The 27,232-nt window shown below is 43.6% G+C and overlaps 1 protein-coding gene across 6 annotated transcripts in view; it reads left to right on the top strand.

Moving 5' to 3' along the window:
• HIVEP1 (HIVEP zinc finger 1) overlaps positions 1-27,232 on the top strand; it is a 134,492-nt gene that overhangs the window by 94,259 nt on the left and 13,001 nt on the right. For 5 of the 6 annotated variants that reach the window (XM_055407247.2, XM_055407244.2, XM_055407245.2 and 2 more), the window contains exons 4-7: positions 2,779-8,723; positions 12,010-12,143; positions 12,850-13,025; positions 17,566-17,667. In XM_055407247.2, the coding sequence (XP_055263222.2) occupies positions 2,779-8,723; positions 12,010-12,143; positions 12,850-13,025; positions 17,566-17,667 (6,357 nt within the window). The remainder of the gene's footprint in view (positions 1-2,778; positions 8,724-12,009; positions 12,144-12,849; positions 13,026-17,565; positions 17,668-27,232) is intronic. The other variant, XM_055407248.2, reaches the window with a different exon arrangement.

The following is a 27,232-nucleotide window of genomic DNA, read 5'->3' as shown; positions in this document are numbered from 1 at the left end:
AAAAAAAAGGCAAGTCACCTCAAGGAGGAGAAACTACTTGTTACGCTGTCAGCAGGCTTCTCTTTATAAGCTTTACTGCCAGAAAGCAAAGGACTGTACCGGCTTTTGAAGGAAAAAAATGGTGTATTAGCACCAGGTATTAAAATTCAGAGAAAAAAGAGTAAACCACTATGCAAATAGAGTGTAAATGTTCTAAACATTCATCAAAGAGAGATGAGTGTGTCTTCATTTAAAACTGAAACGAGGTTCATAAAATCTGTTTAAAATGTGTTTTTTTCACATTTAGAAGAATGATCTCTATAAAGAAATAGGGATCTTAAGTCATTCCTTCCCCTTCATCTCAACTTCATTTTCTTAAAATACAAAGTTGAATTGTCTTTTTTTAAAAAAATACACATAGAATGTCCCCTTTAAAACTTCCTATGGTATTTCTTGGTAATTTGCCTGTGAGTTGAATTTTTGCATTTTTTTTCCTTTGGAGTGTAAGCCATCGTTTAACTTTTTTTTGGACAAACAGCTTTACCTAAAAATAAAATCTTATGCCAGAAAGTATGCAAAATATAAAATAAACATTTTCACCCCAGTTAAGGCTCAGGTCACACTGGGTTGTGGGTGGGCTTGGCGTGGGCAGGTTTTTTTTTTTAATCTCCTGTGTTTTTGCTCTGAGAGTTGCCTGAGTTGGGAACTGCCCCTCCTCCAAGTGGCTGCTCTGCTCTGTTTGTGTGTCTGTGGCTGGATGGCTTCACCAACTTGATGGACGTGAGTTTGAGTGAACTCCAGGAGCTGGTGATGGACAGGGAGGCCTGGCACGCTGTGGTTCATGGGGTTGCGGAGAGTCGGACACGACTGAGCGACTGAACTGAATGGCAGGATAGCATCTCGACTCGATGGAGGTGACTTTGAGTGAACTCCGGGAGTTGGTGATGGACAGGGAGGCCTGGCGTGCTGTGGTTCACGGGGTCGCGGAGAGTCGGACACGACTGAGCGACTGAACTGGACTGAGAGGCTCTCACTCTTGTTTCAGCCCACCTCCAGATCCTCGGGAAGTGAGTTGGGGAACTTCTCACCCGAGGTGCTGATCATCGTTTTTCATTTCGCCCTCTTGCTTGTGTAGTTAAGGAGAGGCATCAAGTACATCACTGACTTTACTGAAGAGGGAAAACCAGTGGGGAAATACCATTTTATAACTGAGTGGGTTGAAGAATCAAGAAGATTTACTCAACCTCATTTTGTAGAGGTATCAACAATACTGCTTCCCTGGTGGTTCAGATGGCGAAGCATCAATGTGGGAGACATTGGTTCGATATCTGGGTCAGGAAGATCCCCTGGAGAAGGAAATGGCAACTCATTCCAGCACTCTTGCCTGGAAAATTCCATGGATGGAGGAGCCTGGTAGGCTATAGTCCACGGGGTTGCAAAGAGTCGGACACGACTGAATGACTTCACTTCTATCAACAATACTGATACCTTTTTTTTTTCTAGTTTTCTTTAGCTCAAGTATTTTCATCATGAGACCTTCCCTCCTTTTATTTGCCTCTCTGATTGTAGTGGTTAAATGTATCTTTAGTGGATTAGTATGTTTTTTTCCATTAAATTAAAACATGAGTGCACATAAACTGATGTCACAAGATGACTAGAAATTTTTATTTTATGTAAATTTTTCAGTTAATGCAAAGTAGTTATTTTGGTGTAGACATTTGGGGCTAATGTGAATTTCAAATAGGTGCATTGTAACAGCTGTTTGAAAATAATGAGAAATTACAGTATTTGGCTTCCCTATAAGTAAGTAATATAAGCTTGAATAATTTTTGTTGATGTGCCTGAGGATCCAACAAATCGAAAGAAACTATGGTAAGCAATTATTGCTCAAAAATACAGTAGTTGACAGCGATTATGGGTGGTTGATGCCATTTGAATGGTGATTTATTTCAACACAGGGAGATATGGAGGTGGTTTCATATCTTCTCTCCTGTAATAAGATCTATCTAGCTACCTACTCAGCTATCATTAACGGCAAAGAAATGTAGCCATTGAATATTTTGCGCAATTAAAATGGTGATTTTTTTTTTCTACTAAAGGCCATTACATCATTCTGACTTTAAAATTTTGTTGTTGAAGAGTCACTAATAAGTGTATTATTTTACTTTCATATTTTTGTTTATGGATATAATTGCTATATTTGCAATTCATCACAGTTCTACTAGTGAATATCCCATGATCAGCTGAGTTACATTTGCTTTAAAAATCATTATATGGAATCGAACTGGGGTCTCTTACATTGCATGCTGAGCTACCAAGGAAGCCCATAAGGATATCACTATTGCCTATTTTGGAGCAATGCTATTATTTTAGAAACTTGCTGAGAAGTTTGCTTTAAAAGATACTAAATGTAAAAAGATAAATACCCAGCATGAAAAAGCTGGATTTTCTTCTGTGTGGGCCAGCTCTCTCAGACTATCATTCTAGGGTCCTCAGCTGCAAGGGTGAAGGTGGAGGATAACTTTGTTTTGAAACAAAACACCCAGGACCTTGGTGAGATGGAGGTCAAGAGAGGAACACAGAGTTCTAGAAATGTATATAGTAAGGTCAACAGATTTTTGATGGCCAGCCTATCACCAGAATGCTAGAATGCAGTTTTATCCAAAACGGGCTTTCCTTAAACTGCCTTCTTCAGTTGTCATAAGACCCTCATGATTGTAATGTTAATTAAAAAAAAAATCATAATGGGTGTTCGTACCACTTTACCAATTGGTTCTCTTTTTTTCTTTTTTTGAACAGAACTCTTAGAGGCTGGCATCAAAGGAACTTCCGAATCGCTTAAAGGTGTGAAACGGAAAAAGATTGTAGCGGAGAATCACCTGAAAAAAATACCAAAATCCCCTCTGAGAAATCCTCTTCAGGCCAAACACAGACAAAATACCGAAGAGTCCCCCTTTGTCGTGCTGGCGGGCACGGCGGAGCCCCACAAGAAGCAGAGCCACAGCCCGGCGAAGGCCGCGGGGAGGCCGCTGACCAAACACAACGGGGAGACCCCAGGGCTGGCCACCGGGGCCCCCAAGCCCGAAGCCCCCCTCTGCCCCCGGAAGCCCCCACTTCCGCCGCAGCCGTCGGAGCCCCGCCGATGGCGGTCGGAGGGCCCCGACCCCGCCAAGGCCGGCGTCCCGGAGGGAAAGTGTGACCCCGGGTCCCCGCCCAGCAAGGGCAAGGACGAGCGCCGCGAGGGTCCGGCCTGCTCCGGCCGCAGCTCCCCGCCCTCCTCGTTTGCAAACACCGCCTTCGACGTCTTGCTGAAGGCCATGGAGCCAGAGCTGAGCAGCCTGTCGCAGAAGGGCTCACCCTGTGCCGCGAAGATCGAAAAACTGAGACCAAATAAAGCCGCACGCGCCCCTGCCCACCTGCACGGCGGCCCGCGGGAGGCCCCGGCCCCGTGCCCGCCGGATGCGGCCGCCCCCTCGCAGCCGCCGGCGCAGCCTGCTCGGACCTCGTACCCCTCCGGGCCGGTGTCCGCCGCTCAGAGGAAGGAACCAGCGGCGGTCCCGGCCGGCTCTCCCGCGTATCACATACACGAACTCCCCGTGCCTAAACCCGGCCCACCAAGTCAGCAGTTTCCCGCGTGTTCGGGTTTCGCCCCATCCCTTGCGAGCCTGCAGAGCCAGGAGAATGCCCAGCTAGAACACGTCTACACCGCCGCGGCCACGTCACCCCCAGGCCGCACTCAGGTCACCCCTCCCAACCAGCAAGTGGACGCTGCCTCCCCGGTGCCGGTGAGCCCCGCGCCTTCCTCACAGTCACCCCCCACGCCCATCTCCAACTCGAGCCCTGTAGCCGCTGTGGTTAACCACAGCGTGGAGCAAATGTGCAGTCTTCTCCTGAAAGATCAGAAGCCAAAAAAGCAAGGAAAATACATCTGTGAGTATTGCAACCGAGCCTGTGCAAAGCCCAGCGTGCTTCTAAAGCACATCCGCTCCCACACCGGGGAGCGCCCCTACCCCTGCGTGACCTGCGGGTTTTCATTTAAGACTAAAAGCAACCTGTACAAGCACAAAAAGTCTCACGCACACACTATCAAACTGGGCCTCGTCCTGCAGCCAGATGCCAGCGGCTTGTTTGTGTCACATGAGTCCCCCAAAGCACTTAGCATCCATTCGGACGTGGAAGACAGTGGAGACAGCGAAGAGGACGGCGCTGGCGACGAAAGGCCGAACGACCCGGGCTCCATGGACCTGCAGCCGGCGCAGATGATAAGAATGCTATCCAGCTCGGAAGCTTTACTAAAATCAGGTTCCATTCCAAGCAATCCCGAGCGCGTGGTCAGTGACTTTGCACCGCAGGACGGGTCTTCAGAATCACAAGCCGCGGCAGAGTTACCAAAGGTTGTGGTCCACCCCATCAGCGTGTCCCCTTTACCAGTTGACAGCCCGAAGGTTACAGATTCCAAGCCCGAGCTCCCTGGTGCACAGAAAGACCTTCAGGGAACCCTGGTCCTGTCCCACCCGGCCTGGGCGTCTTCCCTGGAGGCAGATGAGAAGGCCCATCAGAAAAGTGACCCAAGTCAGCCCGATGGAAAGCCAGAGTCCCCTGTGGGCACAGCTCATGCCCAGCTGCAGAGGCAGCAGGCCACCGATTACTGCCAAGAGCAGCAAGGAAAACTGCTGAGTCCTCGCAGCCTGGGAAGTACGGACTCGGGCTACTTTTCCCGATCTGAAAGCGCCGACCAAACCGTGAGTCCACCCACCCCCTTTGCCAGGACGCTACCCGCCCCAGAACAGGACTCTGCCAAGAACAGTGGGCCCTCGACCCCTCGGGTCAGCACACCAGCAGCCTCTGCTGTTTCAGCAGGTGAAAAAGCACCCTTCCTCCCCGGTCAGATGCGCCCTCCGCTGGCCACGAAAACGCTGGAGGAGCGGATCTCGAAGCTCATCTCCGACAACGAAGCCCTGGTGGATGACAAGCAGCTGGACAGCGTGAAGCCCCGGAGGACCTCCCTCTCCCGCCGGGGAAGCATCGATTCCCCCAAGTCATACATCTTTAAGGACTCTTTCCAGTTTGACTTGAAACCAATGGGACGGAGAACAAGTTCGAGCTCTGATATACCAAAGTCCCCTTTCACCCCCACAGAGAAATCAAAGCAAGTGTTTCTTCTGTCTGTACCTTCCCTCGACTGCCTGCCCATCACCAGGAGTAATTCCATGCCCACCACCGGGTACTCCGCAGTACCCGCCAGCATCATCCCTGCCCCACATCCGCTGAGAGGAAGTCAGTCTTTTGATGACAAAATTGGCGCTTTCTACGATGATGTCTTTGTACCAGGACCTAACCTTTCTGTGACCCAGAGTGGACATCCCCGCACCCTGGTGAGACAGGCAGCAGTAGAAGACTCCTCAGCGAACGAAAACCACGTTCTCGGGGCCGGACAGCCCTGGGATGAGAGCCATCCTGGAGGGAGCCCCGCCGGGGACACTGCAGCCCTGAGGAGCAAGCCCCCGGCCCCGGGCTCAAACTTGGAAAAGAAGAAGTCTCACCAAGGGCGAGGGACCATGTTTGAGTGCGAGACCTGTAGAAACAGGTATCGGAAACTGGAAAATTTCGAAAACCATAAGAAATTTTACTGTTCAGAGTTGCACGGACCAAAAACCAAGGTTGCTGTGCGGGACCCCGAGCACAGCCCGGTGCCCGGCGGGGCACAGCCTCCCATCCTGCACTACAGGGTCGCCGGGGCCACCGGGGTGTGGGAACAGACGACCCAGATCCGGAAAAGGAGGAAAATGAAAAGCGTCGGAGATGACGACGAACTTCAGCAGAACGAGAGGGGAGCACCTCCGAAAAGCTCCGAGGGCTCCCGATCTCAGAGCGCGCTGGGCCCGGCTCCCAGCCTGTCTCAGCAGAACCTTGCCATACCCGGTGAGCTGCAGCCTCGAAACCTCCAGCGGCAGATTCAGCTCGGGGCCAGAGGCCCCGACCAGCCCCGGGACCCGAAGCCGTCGTCCGCCCTGGAAGAGCCGATGAGCTCGCCCGCCCAGGACAGGGCGGAGCCCAAGAGACACGGGGCCGGCATCTCGGTCATCCAGCACACAAACTCGCTCAGCAGGCCCGGGGCCTTTGACAAGCTGGAGGCTGGCGAAGGCGCGTCCCCCGTGCCTTACCAGGAGCTGAGAACTGGCAAGCTGGGGTCTCTGAGCGTCAGAGGAATTTCCCAAGAGGAAGGCCGCCCTTCCCGGCACACGTCTCAGCCCATGCTGTCTGATACTCCAAGAGGGGAACTTCAGGACGGTTCCAGAAAGATCTCAGGTGAGCGGCACATGCCCGGACAGCCCTCCAGACTCGTTCGGCAGCACAGCATCCAAGTCCCGGAAATCCTGGTCACCGAAGAGCCAGATCGTGATCTGGAAGGCCAAGGCCACGATGCGGAAAAGCCGGAGAAGTTCAGTTGGCCTCAGCGGAGCGAAACCTTAGCCAAGCTGCCGACGGAGAAACTGCCGCCCAAGAAGAAGAGGCTGCGCTTGGCCGAGATGGAGCATTCTTCCGCCGAGTCGAGTTTCGACTCCACGCTCTCCCGGAGTCTCAGCAGGGAGAGTAGTTTATCGCACGCTTCGAGTTTCTCCGCGTCTTTAGATGTGGAGGACGTCTCTAAGACCGAGGCCTCCCCCAAAATCGACTTTCTGCACAAAGCGGACTTCCTCCTGATTCCCGCTGGCTCTAACACGCTGAGTGTTCCGGGGGGTCATCGGGAGATGCGGCGGGCCGTGTCGGAACAGATTCACTGCCTGCAGACGTCCATGGAGGTGTCCGACTTCAGAAGCAAGTCATTCGACTGTGGAAGCATCACCCCATCTCACAAGGCACCACCAGCCAAATCGCATCCTCCGACATCCCCTTCCGGCGTGGGAGTTCCCGGGCACGTGCCCCTCTTGGAAAGACGGAGGGGCCCACTGATAAGGCAGATCTCTTTAAACATCGCTCCGGAGAATCAGCTGGCTCCCGGGAACCCATTATCTTTCCAGACCGTCGCCCGTCCCGCTGTGAACACAGTGCCATTGCAGGGGCTTCAGCTCACTCACACAGCTTCAGCCGAGCTTCCTGCAAACACTTTGTACTCCCAGACTCCAGTGAAGGATGTGCGAGCAGAGACAGCAAGTTCCCACTCTCGAAACCTCTTTCCGGTTCAACCACTTCTTGGTATCCACTTGCTGAATCAAATCCACGTGCCCCATAGCCACCCAGACACACAGATGTCCCTGCAGGTGTCTTCTGTGCCCAGTGTCAAACCAGATGCAGGCCCCGGTGGACGTGTCCCTTCTAAAAGTGAGGATTGCTTTGCTCCCAAGTACCAGCTCCAGTGTCCGGTGGTCCCCTCCAGCCAGCCTTGCGCTTCTAATCCTGTGCAACCTCTGCCAAAACAAGTTCTTTCAGATCCAGCCGGGGCCACCCCTCGTGCAACCTCACTGACCTTACCAGCCAAATTAGCAGAAGCCACCTCTAACTCGTGTCCTCCGCCACCCCTGAAGGTCGGGGCTCTCGGCGGTCAGGTGCCAAGGGTGCCCACGTCCTTGACGCTGCCTGCGCACCTGCAGACTCAGGTCCCCGCATACTGTTTAGCTGCAGTCACACCTCTGCCACAAATCCTGGTGACCCAGGATCTCTCCAATCAGCCGATTTGCCAGGCTAATTGTAGTATGGTGCCAATCAGCGAAGAACAAAATTCCGTACCAAAACCGCAGAACAATCCCCGGAATGCTTTGCCAAACCCAGAGGGAGAGCTCGTCCACCAACCTGTCTTTTCAGAGATGGGCCAAAACCCATCTCTGTCAGAATCCTCGCCCACAGCACCGAAGATGTCTGTTGGGAGACTTTCCCCCCAGCCAGAATCTTCAGCTTCCAGTAAAAGGATGCTCTCCCCAGCAAATAGTTTAGACATTGCCATGGAAAAGCACCAGAAGCGAGCCAAGGATGAAAACGGAGCTGTCTGTGCGACAGATGCGAGGCCGCTGGAAGCAGTGGGTTCAAGAGCTCCTGACGGCAGCAAACAGAAGCCTGTGCTGGTGAGGCAGGCGTGTGCCACGGAGACCCTTGAAGCTGTGACATTGGAGCAGGATGTTTTTCCTCACCCCGAAGTCAGTACCGAGGCCCTTCGCTTGACTGATGTGTCATCAGCCGATAACTTGTCATCAGGACACTGCAAGCCTGTGGCTAGAGAACCCATGAAAGAACTGCAGGAATTTGAAAGCATCCCATCAGCCGCATTGCTAACGCCGACAGTTCAAAACCCAGCTGTGCCTGCAGAGAAAACTCACATTTCTCCTTTGGAATCCATAGACAACCACCAAGAAAGGAAGTCTCCAGGGATTAAAAATCCAGGTGACAAAGTGAACGTCCAGGAACAGAGTCAGCCTGTGGCCACGACTCCTTCCACATGTGAGGCTGGCGACACACAGCCGTCCACATCCTTCCCCAGCCTGAAGACAGCCACCAGCTTCACGTGGTGCTACCTGATGAAACAGAAGGCCTTGCACCTGCCGCAGAAGGACCAGAAAACTTCGGCCTACACCAACTGGACCGTGAGTGCCAGTGATCCAAACCCACTCGGCCTGCCCACCAAAGTGGCTCTTTCTCTCCTGAACTCCAAGCAGAAGACCGGAAAATCTCTATACTGTCAAGCAATAACCACCCATTTCAAGTCAGACTTACTGGTCTATTCAAGCAAGTGGAAAAGCAACTTAAGCAAGGTACTTGAAATATCCTTTATCTTCAGAAAGAGTCTGTGCAAGTTAGTTTCCACCTGTCTGGATGCCTGCAAACATTTCAGTTGGAGTTTGTATTTTAATTTTGAATGACAAATTGTGCTAAGTGTAGAGTTATTTGAAAGCAAGTGATAAATTTACCCAGGGAGCCATATTGATCAAGATTACCCAGAGTCCCTTCAGTGATTCTGTCTTGAAGCATTTTGAAAATGATAATCTGCCTTGAGCACTTTTTTTCTACTGGCAGAAATTTAAGTCTTAATAGTACATATAATCATATTTTTACTTTCATTTTTCTCTTATACTAAAGATTTTTCTTGTTAGGTGACAGAAGACTACATTTGTGCTTTGTCCCTGCTAGTGAAGGGGAACAGAGGTGTGAATATTGGAGACTGTTCTGTTTCATTTTAAAATAGAAGCAGAGAGCCATTCATCCTTGCTTTATGCAAATCTGACCACCCTCTGCTCACCATACTGATCCCATATCTCATCCTGTGTAGCTGTAAGAATCATCTTACTCCTAGAGAAAAGATTCACAAAATAACTGTACACTTGATAAGTTGATTTGGTCAAGATTTGTACAGAAAAGTCATAAAAGTATTAAGTTTTGGTTATTTGTGAAATAAACCTTATTCGAGTTGTTGGCTTTATAAAATGAAATCATTTAAATGATTAAGAATAAATACATAAATTAGGGTATTAGGTTGGACTCTGGACATTCAGAATTGTAGATGAAGTTCTTGATCTGAACAGGTTATACAGGTTCATAAATATTTATTTATCAATAAGATAATAATTACAGTACCAGTATTATAAGAGAACTGTTTACAGCTTTAAAAGAAGGAAGTCTCTAACACTACCAGGTAACTCAAGGAATATAAGAAAGATATTCCAAGAGTGGTGATACTTTAGCTGAATCTTTAAGGAAGAAAAAAAAGTAGAGATTTTTTTTTTCCCAAGCAAACAGGAATGAGAAATTTTTAATAGTCTGCCAAATGATGTGGAAGTGAGAAAGAACGTGGTTCATTTATAGAACCCTGAGGAGTCCAGCGTGGCGAGCAGGTGTTGGAAGTTTGAGACACTGACCTAGTTCGAAATTGGAAATGTAAATAAAGACCAAAGCAATGCGCACGGTGGCAGAGAGCCTGTGATACTTTCTCAACGGAGGAGGGTGCATCCAGACCACTCAGAATTTAATTTTCAGAGGCTCAGCTTCTATATCTACTAAACCAGATGGAAAATGAGACTTGAGCATGAGAATTTAAGCAGAACTTCGTGTGTCTGTGTTCCTGAATCACCTGTGAAAACTAGCTCTCCTTCAGTGCTGAGTGCTTGGTAGAAATGCCTTGGGAAGTGCACACCCAGATTTGGAGCTGAGAAAGAGTTCCAGGTGGAAGGGGTAGAGATCCTTCAGTGCATAGATGCAATTAATGAGGTCACCCAAAGAGTGAGAAGAAGAGAGAGGGGCCTAGGACAGATCCCAAGATCCCTACTATTTAAAGGGTTGAATGAATGAAGAAAGTCCCCATTGGAACTGAAAGAGAATTTCAAAAGGAGGGGAACTAGGAGAAAGTGGTATCACCAGGGCAAGGAAGAAGATGTTTCAAGGAGAATTGTTCGAGCCAAGAGGTCAGACAAAGAAGGCTAGCATGGTATCAGCACTGAACGGTCTGATATCCCTGAGACTTGAGCTGTATGGACTGGTGACCATGGGGGACTGGCTACTGGCTTGAAGGTTGGCTCACACCCAAATGTGGATGTATTTATAATTCAAAATGGAAAAGAATAGACAGATGCTAAAAGAAATGAGGTGTCAACAACATATAATGGATAGAGTAGTTAAGGATATAGACTAAGAAAATAGTAAGGCTTTTGGCATGTAGCTCATTGGTGAACAGAAATGAGATTTGATAGCAAGAATGTGAGCAAAAAATAAGTGAGAATTTGGTATTGAGAAGAAGGTAAGCAGTAAGATTGCTGCTGTTAAAGGTACACAGTCAAGGAAAGGTGTGTGTATATAGATTCCAGATTGCAGGGAAACCGGATGTGTTTGCCAGAAAAGGAAGAGACAGTTGCATTTGTACTTGTCAGGGTCCATGTCATTACCTCTTCACACCACCTTTTTGAGACACTCAGGCCAGCTGCTCGTCTTTACCCCTGGCTTTGTAAGGACGGGGCCTTCCCAAAGGGGTTCTTGGTGAGGCCACGTCGGCCCTCTGTCCATAGTACACAGACCCTCTCATCACTTAAATGTTACTATGTCATCGCAGTACAATAGCTGTCTACTTGGTGGTGTGATTCTTACAGGAAGCTTGTAGGGGAGGCTGGAATCAGAGGCCCTTGATCAGAAAAGTTGGGCCTTATTTTGGATTTGGCCGGAGGACTGGAGTTGGTGCCCCTGCCGTTAACACTTGGCCTTGGACAAGGGTCTTTCCTCACTGGGACGTGATCCACCAGTGCTGCCGCCCCCCAGGGGCCTTTGAGGGCAGAGTGGACCGGGAAGTGAGATAAGTGGTTGGGAACAGTGCAGCTGTATAAGATCATGAGATAGTGTCACTACAGCGTTTCGGCGGGGAAAGCACACACTGTTCATCATTCTCGTGTTCAGTATGTTTTTTTCTAGAGATTTAAGTAGTATGAGGCCAAGACCTAACTTTTGACCTGTGACGTATAATTCACAGTCATCAGTATGCAGAAACTTTGGAGAGGATAGAGAGAAGAAATCTAATTATGGTTTAAAATGATGGGGAAGAGGAGGCTAAAATATTGGGAAACAGGGCTACTGCTTTAACTTAACAGCACATTGACATTGACAGGGAGTTACTCGTCTTTTTCAGGGTGTGAGACATTATGCCATAAGGGGTAGCTAGCTCTTTTCCATCTTTAAAGAGTAAACAAGTATGCTTAGGCTGTAATATGAGTGGTTGGTTAGCTCTAAGAACAATATTTAGTTTATTTTTTTAATTCCCATTAAGTTTATCGAATACCAGTGTCGGGGGTTGTAGAGTCTTTATTTGGGGGTATCACTGGAACGTGGTGGAATTTTAAAGTCCAGTAAGATTTATCCGTTCACTGTGATTCTGACAGATAAAGGAGCAGAGAAAGCAATGACCTTTAAAGCTGTTACGTCCTTGTAATGCCTTCCATTAAGCTAACCTTATGCACTGTACTCTGCCGTGTTTTAATTTCCAAGTGAAACATCAGCGCGTTTGTGTTTTCAGCTTTATTAAATTAGTGTCTCTCTCTCTTTTTTTTTGTTTTTCCCTTTCAGAGAGCATTAGGTAATCAAAAGTCCACAGTAGTTGAATTCAGCAGTAAAGATGCCTCTGAAATTAACAGTGAGCAAGATAAAGAAAATTCCTTAATCAAAAGTGAACCAAGAAGAATTAAAATATTTGATGGAGGGCAAGTACAAATTTTACTTCTTAAATGTACATTTAAATTTACTTTTTAAATGTACATTTGCTTTCATGTGAATGAAGACTTAACTAGTGCCAATTTTATATAAATGTTGCAGAGTTTCTTGGCTTATTAACAGAATCTTCATGGCAAAATATATGTTAGGTATTATGTTAAACAACTCCATTTTGATCAAGAAAATGATAACTATTTAGGAAACATTGTAGGTTCTAGGAGGCAGCTGAACACTAAATTTTCAGAGTGAACCCTGGGTTTCACATTGATTCATAATAAGGAATGGCCTGGAAAAAATCTGCTAAGAGAGATGAATTAGTTGCCTATTTGATATCTTTTATGAATTTGGTTGTCAGAAAAATCATAACAGCCAATTGTAGTTAAAGCTCAGAAATATTTCAGTACTTACAGTTGTAACTGAATTTAACAATAACAAAACTTTTAGACAAGTGACTTAGAGGAACTATTTTAAAATTAAACCTGGTATTGAATAAAGTTGCTTGAATTGAATTAGCTATTAGAATATTGTGTTGCTGTGAAAAGCTGGAATATTCTGTTACTTGTACGTGCATAGTATTTATATTATTGAGTGTAAAAACTGTGCCTTGTTTAATTTTTTAGGTTGAATTTTAATCATCGATATTTTCTCCAAGACATAGAATCCAATTGCTTTATTCATTTTTTTTCTTTAAATTAGATACAAATCAAATGAAGAGTATGTATATGTCCGAGGCAGGGGAAGAGGAAAGTACATTTGTGAAGAATGCGGAATCCGTTGTAAGAAACCCAGTATGTTAAAGAAACATATACGAACCCATACAGATGTCCGCCCCTACCACTGCACTTACTGTAACTTCTCCTTTAAGACTAAAGGTATGAGATGACATTGCTTCATAGTCCTTTATTATATACATTAAGTCAGTAGAGCCAAGACCCAGCTTTACTATTCTTTGACCAACGATGCAGTAGTTTAAATAGACTAATATAAATTATACCTTGTTAGCGTCATGTTTTTATTTCTTTATATATTTCTAGACCTCAGATTTTAATTACATACTTTTAGAATATATGTAATAAATATGACATTCGAAAAGGAGCAACTGCCCTTTTTTCTTTTACTCCCCAAATTACAGTTGTATAACATGATGACTAATACATTTTCAAAATTACTTATTTTGGGGCTAAAGAAGAAAAAGAAATTTTTGTGATCACAAGTAAATGCATTTCAGTGCTAAAAGATTAAAGACAAAAATTAATAAGTACAGTAAAATTATACTGATTACATTCATGTTTTATTATCTAATTTTAGTAATGCATAGCCATTTCTTTTTTTTTCCATGAAACATTTTTTTTACCCAAATTCTGTTGAATTTCAGTTTCAAAAGTTTTCTTTTGTACTGTTTAATGTTTTTAGAACTCGGAACTAGTAATTAAAGTTACATTTATTACCATTTCTGTACTCATATAAGTTTTTATTTAAATTGTAAGGCTTTATTATAGTTAAGGTAATTTTACCTTCTGCAAATTTCCTGTTACATACAATGAATGCACTATTGTAAAATGTTTGCTTTCTCCATAAAGTTCCTTGTTTATGGATTATTGTTTAAAAATTAGTTGCTTGAGGCTTCAATTTCATATATCACCCTTTACAAAATAAGACTCTCTCAAATACAAGGCAGTGTGGTCATAAAATTATTTGTCTGAAAGGACAAAATCTATGAAAAATATTTAATCAGTAACTTTTTCACAGAACTACTTTATTTTTATCCCTTTTAGTTAACATTTGCTTTTTTCTTATTGGTTGACTTTGAGGTTTTTGTTTTAAAGATTGATCAATTCTTCAGCAGAGTTTATTCCCTTTTTTGGCTAATGTTTATTGTCCTTTAAGGAGAGTTGTAGTGTATTGCAACTAAGTAGCTTCTAATTAGCTCTCCTAAAATGCCAGTAATACCTGAAACAGGAGTGATGTGGGGAAACAAAACCGTGATCCAGATAGACTTGAATATTTCTAAAGTTTCAAGAAATCATGAGTTGGGAGCAACCGTGATTCTGTCTTTCTTGGATTGTGATATATAGAGGAGTTCCTTCTAGAAATGCAGGCTGCATTTCAGGATGACTTTCCTGATCTTGTGGGAAGGCTTTGATAGGATTAAGTGGTTTGATCTTTTAACCCAATTCGTGGCTTTTACACTGGTTTTGATCCTAATGATTAAGAAACGCCCATCTGTTAAATAATTTCCCATGTGAGACCAGGAGAGCAGCAATAGCCCAGTATTTACAGATAAGAGATGACCAGGTACAAAGTGATGTTACCAGATTAAAGAGGATCAAGGTATAATGTGAAATGGGTATTTCTTGATAGAAGGAGGGAAAGGAATCAGGACATTTTAAAGGTATATTTATAAGGGCAAGAAAGGAAGGAAAACGTAGATGTGGAAAACCAAATGGAACTACAGAGATTATTTGGCAAAGGAAAATTTCTTGAATCATCAAGTATTAATCCTAGTGAGATAACTCAAACCAGCATCATGTAGAATTTTAGATATAAATGGTGGACGGGGCATTGTGATCCGTGAAGAGTGAGCAGTGCATGTTAGCAGTCTTCCTGTCTGTCATTTCTCAAACATGCCACACATATGAGTTTACATTAAACTTTCTGTTTTGTCAGATTGTTCATTGGAATTATGTGATAAATACTTATTTAAAGAAAGCTACCCGAGCTAAGGAGACTCGTAAAGAAAATGTCAGAAATTCACTATTTCCCTATTCTCCTCAGGGCAATTCTCTTTGCTATGGTCAGCTTCCTTGTAAAAGTCTACCTTTTGTGATTATATGTGGAACAGATGTCATAGTACCTTTTAAAGGCAGCTAAATATTAAAAGACTTGTTTTTTGATGAGACTAGATTTTACCCTACTCTGATTGACTTGGTTTTCCCAAGCAGTTCACCTCTGCTTCTTACTGGATGTGTCTGATTATTAACAGAAAGTCATTGTGATCTGATGGCATGCCCTGTAAATGGGAGTGTGCAAAGATGGCATTGCTCTGCCCTCCTAGATCTCGATGCTTCTGATGGTCCTGCTTGTAAATCTGTGCTTCATCATTTGTCCTCTCAGTTTATTTTATGAATGCATTTTCAAACCAGTTTTAATGGACTTGTCTTCATTATTCTACTTTAAAGGTCAGTCAGCAGAAAATACACATTGAACTTGCATCTCTGCAGGATTTAGGCCCATATATATCACAGAAAGTTGGGCTCTCTCTCTATATAGCTATTGGAACCCAGAAACAGAAGCTTTCCTGCTTTTCAGAAGATTTAGATGAATGTTTATTACATCTGTTGAAAAATGTATTGGGTTAAATTAATGCACCAAGTTTACAGCATTGCTAGGGGATATTTGCATTTTAATATGCATGTTCTGCATATGAAATGCAAATTGCTTTATTTTAAATTATTTACAAAGTTGGTTAATAATAAGTAATAGCTCAAGTTATGAGAAATATGCTTATTAAAAACTTACATTCCCAAATTTGCCTCCTTACAATTATACATCCATCTCTTAGAAAACAAATGACCTCTATGACTATCTGTTTAGGGAACAAAAGCATTTTGAAAGAACTATTAGTGGACCTTGTAATTTGGTTTGTAATATTGTCATCATACTAGAAAGTGTTTTGACTTGTAAATGGAAATTTCAGCCACAGTAAGATGGGAAAACTAGTCATAACTTTTGATATGAAAATTTTGAAGTGTACAAAAAAGTAGATATTTGTATAGTGAGCACCATTATACCCATCATCTTTTAATAGTTGTTAACATGTTGCCAAATTTGCTTCATGCTTTATTTTTAAAATAAATGTCAGACATGGCCAAGTCATTTAAGCTGGACATTATCTCTCGAGTCACAGAGGTCAGGGTTTGCTGGATCTTAGTATCTAGTCCAGGCCCCCTCTTTCACTTGAACCCATTAAGCCCCAAGCTCTGGGATGTTGAGCATACTAACTACTGCAGGAATTGGCCTAATCAGGTGTGGCCAGACCCACCGGCTTAGTGAATTTTTAGTGGAGCAGAAGTTCTATAAATATTGCAGTTTCACTGGTCTTCTAGCTGCCGCAAGATTTGGCTCCAGGTCTGGACCATTGATTCAGACATGTTTAGCTCTTCTAAAGGTTTATTCTCAAATACTAATAGAGCCCTGCTCTCCAAACCCAGCATTTAGATTTTGTTTCTTTTCAAAAGAGATGATTTTCCCTTCTTGGCAATTTTGGGTGTACGTGGCATTATCCACTCAAGCTGCCTGTTATCCTCTAGAGAATCTGAGTTCTCTCCCTGTATTAATGATTACTTTGGGCCAGAGTGCCCAATGGTTCCCAGTGTAACCCGGTGACACTTACAGGGGTCAATAAACCAGCTGCCAGAGGAAGCACCCCTTTAGGGTTACTGTTAGGAGGCTTTTAGTCAGAAGGGTGAAGTGAAATGAATGCGGAAAATTCTTCCTCTTGTTCCAAACACACAGAAATACTATTTGTAATATAACAACTAACTATAGTTTTGAATAGATAGCCAAACTTGAAATTTAGAAAGACAGATTCTCAGAAAACAGGAATAAAAAAGAAACTCCAAACTAGCATGGTGAGCAGATATGGGGGAAAAAAAGTCCATAAGGGTATCAAACCAGATCCATGCCCACAGATCTGGGGCTTCATACTGGTCCAAAATGGAGTCTGAGGCCTCTGAAAGAAGCCAGGCTCACCTGTCCAGTGTCCTTGGATCATGTAGGGGAAAAGCTCCCTGCTAAAAAACAAATCCCTATACCTATGCCATGCCAAAAAGATCCTCAGGTTCATCCAGAATTAGTGGAATGAAGCTTTTCAAGTCTCAGGCAGAAGCAACTGGAAGACCGACATATAGAGATGTGTCTGCAACCCGGGGTACTTACAACTCCATACAGAACCATCTTGCTCAAGATAAGTTTACAGTAAAAACTAAGAAGTTGTACAAGGAAATAAAATACTATGAGGGAAAGCCAGCAAACACAGCCTGGGGAGAATTCAGAAACCTCAGGTCACAGTGCAATCTGAAAGGGACGTTAAGTGGGTATAAAATGTTCTATGAAATAAATAAGGACTAGAGAATTGAAACCGTGAGGCAATGATAGACATTATCAAAGTAGAGGAGATTATTGCTTAATAATAATTAATAATCTGAATAATAAATCTCTCTTCTTTATTTAATAGCAGGGTTATTACAACATACAGATGCCAGTATTTTCTTTTGAACAAATTTTAGTCGTTGGAATTGTATAACCACAGTCTGTACTTTCACTTGAAATAGGAATGGAATTTGCCAGTATTGACAAATGCAATAGCCAAATAATACTATGTAAGCTTAGTAAACATTCTTTTCCCTTAAGGAAATCTGACAAAACACATGAAGTCCAAGACACATAGCAAGAAATGTGTGGATTTAGGCGTCTCAGTAGGTTTAATAGATGAACAAGATACAGAAGAATCAGGTAAGGCTTTATTCCATATTTTTCATAAATGCTATTTACAGTGTACTCTTTTTTTTTTTTTTTTTTGCATCCATACTCTTCTTTCCATTCCCACTGACTTTGCTCAGTTCCTATTTCCATCGCCTCTTATTTATCCTGTGTGATAGACTCCTGATCAGTTTCCCATCTTTACTTCGTCTTTCTTCCTTTAACATCTATCCCTACTGACATTAAGTTAATCTTCCTGCAGCATGTGTCTGATCATACTATCCCTCCGCTCCGAGTCTTCCATTGGTTTCCATTTGCCTATCAAGTACAGTATGAGCCACTTGACCTCCAAGTAATTCCTCAAAATCCTTTCTAGTCTGACACCCACCCGCTTCTCCACCTGTATCCCTCATCTCTCTCTCTTTTCACCTGCCCCACCGCTTGAGTCTCCTGCTTCCGTGACGCTGATCCGGCTCTCTGCCTGTACCCCTCTCCCTGAAGGCCCTGCCCTCGGTCCCCGCAGAAACTCAGCTCCCTGTCTACACCCCGTCGAAATCTTATTTTCCTCCAAGATCCAGCTCAGATCCACTGCTGTCACGAAGCCTTCTCTGATTTTTTTCCCTTGCCACAGCACTTGTGGAAAGCAGTTGTTCCCTTTGCTCGACACCTGTAATATTCTAGAGTTTGCTCCGTGAAAGTAATGACTCCCTTTCTGCCATGTTTTTATTATGACTTACACGCTTCCTCGCTCACCTCCTCGCTGAGATTCTCAGGCGTGTCATGAGTAGAATTCTTGCCTGGGTAATACTCGTGGCCACTCACAGTCCCCAGCACAGTGCCTTGCTCAGGGCAGCTGCTCTGGAAATATTTGTGGCATAAAGTATTCGTTTGCTTCCCCAAATTGTTTATTATCTTGAAAAGGTTAACTGGTTTTTTCTTAACAATGTTAGCTGAACAACTAGAAGTATTTATCTCTAACCAGTTTTGAGGAGAAATAAACCTGTTCATCTGTTCTGACTAATCAGACAGTAGAATTTTATTCTTGCAAGGCTTTTTGTTTTAACCCAAGAATTTAGCAACAAAAGAGATAGGTGTGGGTTTTTTGTGTTTTTTTAAGTTGTCCTATTGCTTTTTTGAAAAATACCCTAAATTAAACGTCTACCTGCTTGCTATGTTTTAGTTAGTATGTACTAGTTTGATGTAGAAAAAATTTCAAAAAGAAAATGGTGAAGACATCTTTGAAAACATAGGTAAGGAAAGCAAATGCTTTTCATTCCACCAGACAGCAATTAACACACTAGATGAACCAGCCTGAATTTGTTTCTAAATATTCAAGAGAAGTGACTCATATCGTAAGTGCTACAGTTGATATGATTTAGTATTTTAAGCATAAGGAAAGGATTGCCTTAAATTTTAATTATTGGCAATAAATGGATGTGTTCTTAAAATAAGGAAAATATAATTGGAGCAAACTTAGGACAAAAAGGAGGTTCTTAGTGTTTTATAGACACTTTGATACTCTGATACATATTGGGAATGGCAATATCAGGATTCAAAAGTAATATGTCAAATTAACACGTGTAACTTTTTTGTCCTAGGAACAGAAATATTAAAACTGATTTTTGAATGGCTAGGAATTGAATTCTGTGTTGGTGTCTTTGTTTAAAGACACACATTTAATAAAATTAATATACCTATAATTTACTTCTAATATAAATAGTCTGTTTGATTTATTTTCTGCTCTTTGTAATCCTGCAGTAAATTAACTACCATAAGTATTTAAGTGAAAAAAATCTTTCCTCATTATTTATTTGCTTTATTGCTGTTACACTGAGCAATTCAGAATTAAAAAGCTAGGAAAAATGAGTAAGGGTGTCAGTGAGTATATTTATCACCCACAGACTAGAAAAAGCTCAAAGTAAGGGCTGTAACATGAAACACTAATTTCTGAAAAAGGTATAAATGTTAAAAGCATTATTATTATATACTCTTACATGTTTTACTTTTTCAAGAAGATGAGTCTTAAAAACTTAAGTAAATGTCTATAGAATCTACTGAATTGTCACGGGAGGCTTGTGTTTATAGCCCAGATTTCCGTAGGCGAATTAAGCGCAGTATTCATGAATTATCAGCATCATTCCGATTGGCTGACTGACAGTGATCTTACATTATCTCCCATTCATTTTTGTCATTTCTCACCCCATTCCAGAAGCGCTGGGAGCTGGTTTTAGGTTACAACTCAAACTTGATGGCCCTAATTGCCAATTCAGTTGAGATCCTCTGATAAAACTCTAGGTAGCTTTACCTGTTTTTCTGTGTGTGTGTGTGTTTTGTTTTGTTTTTTTTTTAATTACTGGTAATACTTTCAGTTTTTTTTTAATGGTTTTTATTGAGTTGTAAATTACAGCACTTGAGTGGATTTTGTCAACTGCTGTTTCATACCAGAGACCTCATGTTTCTTTGTAAAATGCCAAAAAACACATCCCTTCACTTTCGCTTTGCTATAGGCTTGCAGTGAAGGCGATAAACGGTCAGCATTTATTGTTTGAAACAAATGGTCTTGCTTTCCCTTCATTGTTGTCTTTTGTCCTTCTAAAAAAATATTCTGAGATTTTTTTTTTTAATACAGTTGAGATTACAAAGAGTTTTATTATGTGTACTCATGTATTCACACCAGAGTTGGTGATTATATTTTCTTTCATTTGCTTTAAGTCTTTCTCTTAAATTCAGTGTCTTTGGGGTGGGGAAGGGAATCAAGCTAAATAAAGATCACACATTAGGTGCAGTGTCCCTTACTTACCCTTGCATATCACTCTCCCCAGAGGCGAACAGTAACCACACTTAGGGATTTTCTTTCAGTTCATTTACCATATATGTGCATATCCACACGTAACATGTGGGTTTTAAGTTTGTATTCCAAATTTTGCATAGACACAATCACCTTATATGTAGATACCTAGAAAATGAATTTTGCTTTATAATTTTAAATTGTTCTGTAGAACAGTTTGTATTTCTGCACATCCTTAACTAAACCTGATAACTGTGTGGATTTTAATTTGGGACCAATCTGATGGATGACGGCTTGCTGCTTGATTTGTGTTTTCTTGATGACTGTCCTAAGGTTGGGATCTGACAGTTCTCTGGGACATAGTTTCACGCTGTTAAACTGAGGACAGAGATTGGTGGGGTCTTGCTGAGCGACTCTTCAGATGTCTGTGTTTTTAGAGGGAAGCCCAGCAGCCCGCCGTGTGATGCCGCATGTCTGCAGGGCAGGCTTGTTTTCTGGCCCAACAGCCAACAACAGTCAGTATTCCTCTTCACCCTCCCTTGCTGAGTCCTCGTCTCCCCAGTCCCTGTACGTGGCGCCCAGGGCCGTGATTCCTAAGCTCTTGTCTTTTCTGTCCATGCCCCTCCTCCGGTAGTCTCATCCAGTCTCCTGACATTTAAATCCCATCTGTATGCTGATGATCCCATATGTACTCCAGGCCTGCACGCCCATCTGCCTACTCACCATCTCCTCTTGGATGTTCCAGTGGACATCTAGACTCTCTTGTGCCCCAAACTCCTGGTTGACCCCTTCCTCTTCAGACGCATGTTTCCCTGTGGTTTCTCCTCCCATCCTTTCGGCTGTTGCACTGAAATCTTGAAGCCTTGTCTGATGTCCTTTGCCTCCAATCCATCAGTAAAACCGTTGACTCCTCCTTCAAAATGCATTCAGAAAAGCGCTTTGGGCCACCTGTGGCACCCAGCCCTGGTCAAAGCCACCATCCTGTCTTCTCAATTGCTTGCAGGAGCCCCTGATGGTCTCCGGAGTTCAACCCCTGTCTCTTCACAGGCTGCTTTCGACACAGCAGCCAAAGTGGCTTTTTAAAACTATGTCGTTACTTTGCTTAAAGCCCTCCATCAGCCTCCTGGCTTGTTCAGAGCTGTGGTCTGTGCCCCCGCGAGCTCTCTGCCCGCCCCACCACTTGCTCACCGGGTGCTGGAAAGCATGCCATCATCTCTCATCGCTCTGCTCAGATGTCAGCTCAGCAGGGAGGGCTTCCTGAGCCACCCGAGAAGAAAGGAAACCCCTGCCCCTCTCACCGTCAGCATTACTCACACCCCCGACCTGCTTATTTTTCTGTATGGCCCTTAACCACCACCAGGTGTGTGTGTATTATCTGTTCCTTTCAACTAGAAAATAGAACATAAGGACAGGCATCTCCTTGTGCTCCCCACTCTATGACTTGCTGGGACTGTTACTACAAGTCATAGATGGTAAAGAGTTGTAGATTGAATGACTGACTGGGAAATGTGACCTTTTTCTGTCAGGAAATAACTCAGTATTGTTTTTTGAATACATATTCATCTTCCATTAAATTCCTTCACTGCGATGAAATGGTAGCCGTAATACAATATTTAACGCCTTTGCTTATGAATAGCATTTACATGATTTAGCCACGGTATTATAGGTATTTGACATAGGTATTATCAAAGAGGTGATGGCCATTCGTTACTTGGTTATTTATGGGTTATTAGAGCAGAAGACTAGCGGATATTTTAAGCTACTCTGACCATTCCATTTCTTCATCCTCAGTAATGATCTGCCCAGACTGATAAGTATCTGTGGCCTTTTTCAGTGGTTCTAGAGAAGAGTTTATTCTCTTTCTGATGGATTCCTTTTATGGATTTAGCACTGCAGCCGCTGTCCAGTATGTGCAGAGTCACTGCCCTCAGGAGCTCCTCGCCTGTGGCTGTGATGCTGGAATGTTGCGTGAGCCCAGCCTGGCCAGGGTCCACTCCCCAAGGCTGGGATCTGGGGAGGACGGAGATACCTGGTTGGGAACAGAGGGATGACTGGGGGTATCCCAGGAGAAAGGAAAGGAAGGGAATATAGAAACAAATATATTTGTTCATATATCGCTTTGTTTGAAACAGAGGGGGTGAGATGAGAGGGGTGGGGGAAAGGATTCTGGACCCAGGGAGTTGTTGGGAGAGGGCTGCAGGGCGTTGAGAGTATAAATGAGGCAGATGAGCTGAGAGCGCTGGGCAAGCTGCGTGGTCGGGTCCTGCTCCACAGGGGGTTTCAGCACGGGCCTTTAAGGAAGTCAGAGGGGATTGGGGTGTTGTTTTTTTTTAAATCATCTAAAATAATTTAAAGTCACTGCCATTTTAGTCCCATATATATATGAAAAACCTGGCTTAAAACCCAACATGCAAAACACTAAGATAATGGCATCTAGTCCCGTCACTTCATGGCAAATAGACAGGGAAACAATGGAAACAAGTGACAGACTTTATTTTCTTGGGCTCCAAAATCACTGCAGATGGTAACTACAGCCATGAAATTAAAAGACACTTACTTCTTGGAAGAAAAACTATGACCAACCTAGACAGCATATTAAAAAGCAGAGACATTGCTTTGCTGACAAAGGTCCATATAGTCAAAGCTATGGTTTTTCCAGTAGTCATGTATGGATGTGAGAGTTGAACCATAAAGAAGGCTGAGCGTCAAAGAATTGATGCTTTTGAACTGTGCTGGAGAAGACTCTTGGACTGCAAGGAGATCCAACCAATTCATCCTAAAGGAGATCAACCCTGAGTATTCACTGGAAGTGATGCTGAAACTGAAGCTCCAGTACTTTGGCCATCTGATGCGAAGAGCTGACTCATTAGAAAAGACCCTGATGCTGGGAAAGATTGAAGGCGGGAGGAGAAGGGGACGACAGAGGATGAGATGGTTGGATGGCATCGCTGACTCAATGAATGTGAGTTTGAGCAAGCTCCGGGAGTTGGTGAAGGACAGGGAGGTCTGGCGTGTTGCGGTCCACGGGGTTGTAAAGAGTTGGACATGACTGAGCAACAACTATATATCTGACTTTTGCTTCCCAGGTGGCTCAGAGGTAAAGAATCTGCCCGCCGATGCAGGAGACATGGGTTCAGCCCCTGGGTTGGGAAGATCTGGAGGAGAAAATTATCCAGTATTCTTGCCTGGAAAATGCCATGGACAGAGGAGCCTGGTGGGCTACAGTCCAGGGGATCACAAAGAGTCAGACACAACTGAGCAACTGTGCGCACGCCCATACACATCTGACTTTTAGTCTGGATTATATTCTCAAATATTCTTGAAACAAGGAAGCACAAATAATAAAGAGTTTTTAATCCGTGCCCCCTTGGAATTCTCATTGCCCGAGCTTTTGTTTGTTTTTTCTTTCTGCCCCTGCTGTTTTATTTGGTAGTGGGAATTTAGACAGTAATGACTGAAAGACGCATAATTTCTTTAAGTGGATAGTCCCATTTGGCAACCACAGTAATAATACCATAGAGCAAAAATCTTTTTCTGGAAGGGTGCTTTTCTTCAGGGTGTACCTGAAGGTGTCAGCATCCCTCCTTCTCCACCAGGTGGAGTTTACAAGTTTGGTTGGACAGTTAGTAAGACTTTGCCCTCGTGCATCCAGTTTTGTGTGTATAAATGTATAATGACTCATTCTGAAGTCTTGCTGTTCATTTATTAAATCAAGGAGCTTTATTTCTCTTGGGGTTCATTTCTGCTCTGACTCAGCAGCACCACAAGCTAGATTTCCCCGCAGAAGAGACAATCTAAAAGCCGAGGACTTGATTTGTTCCTGCCTTCACGTTTCTGCGTGTGTTTAAAACCTTGCCCTTATCAATTCCATAAGGATGTTGTAAGGAAGAGTGGTGTATGTTATGAAGTGTTTCATTTCAGGATCAGTTTTATTTTCCAAGGAAAAATATAGACTATCAGCCATACATTAGTCGCAGAAGTAGTGGCTGACTTAAAATAGGAGGGAGAATAGCATTTTCAGCTCTCCTAGTTTTAATCTAATTGAAATGTACATCTGCTGGTGGGCAGCTCAGGTCCAGAAGCTGCTCAGGGCAGAGTGGTCTCAAGTGCTGGGTTCTCTCCCCGCTGCTTCCTCGCCTCCCGTAGGAGTGTCCCAGCTCCCCACCCTCCTCAGGAGCAGGCTCACGTCTGCCGTTCCTTCTGAGACTTTAGCCGCCATCACCAGATTCCTGCCTGACCGTGTATTTCTTGTTTTCCGGAAAGCAAGTGGTGAAATTGCCCTTGTGTAATGCAGGGTCTTTCCACATATTATCTTGCTGTCTGTTTCCCTTTAACTATGAACAGTCTTAATAAGCACTTTTGTAGTGTCCTGATATCATTTCTCGTCCTTTTAATCTAACTCTGGTATTAAGCCCAGTGCACTTCTAGAAACTACACTAGGATTTCCATCTGCTGCGTGCCTACATAAACATTCAGGAAAATGCCAAGGTTTGGCCAGCAGTTAGCAGTTTCTTACCTGTGTCCCTAAAGGTAGTGATTCCAGGGGCTCTTCTGATGCCTTCCATTTGGCCCTCAGAGATGCATTTATCCAGGGACGTTACTGATCGACTGGATGAAAATTACAAGTTTGAAATTACTGAGTAAACTCCTATCAGCAGAATCTCCTTTGTCACCTAGGTTTTCCTAAACAAGTGGAGATTTCTCAATTATGCAGCTAGATTACAGTTGCCACCATTTAGCACAGTGATTAAAAACAAATAGCCAAGTTCAGGAGCAACTGGTGCCCTAACACATCATCTTGATCAATACGAAGATTTGTGACGTTACCTCTTCTCTGCTGCTGCTAAGTCACTTCAGTCATGTCCGACTCTGTGTGAGCTGAATAAAATTTTACATGGACAGCAGGGAAGTGCTGTCAGAAGTGGAATCCTAGAGCACTTTAGGAAGGACTGTTAGAGTCATCACATTTGATGAAAGTCACATAAATCTTAACAGCCTGTGCCAACAGGAGATGCGAGAACTTGCTCCAGATATTTAAGCCTTGATTAATCTCAGACATCTGGGAAATGGGCATAAACTTTTTAAAGGGAAAAACCCACAAGGGTGTTCTTTGGGAGAATCTGATTCTAAATGCCAGAGTTTGCTGAGTAGCAACCAGAAACCCAAGGATAATGTTTTTAGGTTTATTGGAAAAATTGGGGGAGGGGCAGGGGGTCGCTTGGTCATTTAATTGATCTTTTCTCTAGCACACATAATCATCAAGAAATATCATCTCTGAGCTTTCACTTATTCAACAGAATGAAAGGCTCTCTAAAGGCCAGTGTTGCTACAGAGTATCCCACCATAATATTTATTTGAAAAAATCATAACCATTTGGTACTGTCTTGGTCAGCTTCTGGTTTTTCTGGGAAGAGTCCAAGCCCTTTTATTCCATGTTCATATTTAATTATTCCTTTATATTTGCCTTGTTGATTTTCATCAGAGGTTTACTGCAGATTTGTTTCTACTTATCTACAGTATTTCTTCTCCTGATTTCGTCTCCAGCCTTTTTCTTTGTTTTGGAATGTCTTGAACTTCTTTTCTCCTCTGCCAGCTCTCTACCCCAGATGTCATACACCAGCATAGTGTGCGCGTTTCCTGGCTGATGGATCACTTACTGTAGGTCACTGTGGAGATATTGTGATGAAGGACCAAATACTCCTGAGCTGTTGGCTCTTTACTCCCCTTAGCAACATGGGCTGTATGGCTGCCCATCTTATCTTTCAGCAGATGAATTCTTGTGCTCACTTTTCAAATGGAGTGAATTTAGAGATGTTGGGAAGCATTTATTCAGAATTAAGCAGAGGGGACTGTAATCTTATCTAAGGCAGCCATTAAAATTTGGACATCTGCCATCTCAAGTTTCCATTTAGTTTAAAACGAGCCCCTCAAGCTGTAATTATAGTAGGTGCTTATGAAAAGTCTCACCCCTCCAGCCAGCTGCACGCCTCCCTGTAATCTTGCCATGCAAAATTATGTAGTCTCAGGAATTTTGTCCCTGTGTTCTTGGGATCTTAGTAAATACTTCTTTTGTATTCACCTTTTGTGTCAAAAAAATCACGCCGCTGGCTATTTGCTTTTTATGCCCTGATCCAAAGAATGTTTTTGTCAACAGACTGCTGGGCTTCAATGCTAGGAATGTTAATATGTGCCCTTCACTGCCAGACTGGGAGAACCATTCAGAGTGGCAAAGTGCAACTGGAAACATGGTTCTTGTTGGTGATGAAGTTCTTAGGATGATGTGTGTAGGAAGATGCGGTTAGATCACAGGACTTAAACCTGTATCACATTTACCCTTAAAATTAATTTAGTGAAGAACTAAATGAAGTTCTTTCAAAACGAAATTACCTGTAGGATATGTTTTTGTCACTGGGATGTTTGCAGAAAATATTTTTACTCCATTTAAGAAAAACTTCCACACACAGTACGAAACCATGATAGGTCTTGGAGTCTGTAGTTAAAATAAAGAAGTGTTCGTGTCAGTAGGGAGCACCACAGATAGGACTGCCTTTTGGTTTACTTCCTAAAGTTCAGTTCAGTTCAGTTCAGTCGCTCAGTCGTGTCCGACTCTCCACGACCCCATGAATCACAGCACGCCAGGCCTCCCTGTCCATCACCAACTCCCAGAGTTCACTCAAACTCATGTCCACAGAGTCGGTGATGCCATCCAGCCATCTCATTCTCTGTCGTCCCCTTCTCCTCCCGCCCCCCAATCCTTCCCAGCATCAGAGTCTTTTCCAGTGAGTCAACTCGTCATATGAGGTGGCCAAA

The sequence above is a fragment of the Moschus berezovskii genome, chromosome 23 (genome assembly GCF_049115385.1).
Source record: "Moschus berezovskii isolate FMDL1 chromosome 23, NW_MosBer_1.0, whole genome shotgun sequence".
NCBI classification, from domain to species: domain Eukaryota; kingdom Metazoa; phylum Chordata; class Mammalia; order Artiodactyla; family Moschidae; genus Moschus; species Moschus berezovskii.
The sequence above is the reverse complement of the archived record's forward strand: the minus strand, read 5'-3'. Positions and strand labels throughout refer to the sequence as shown.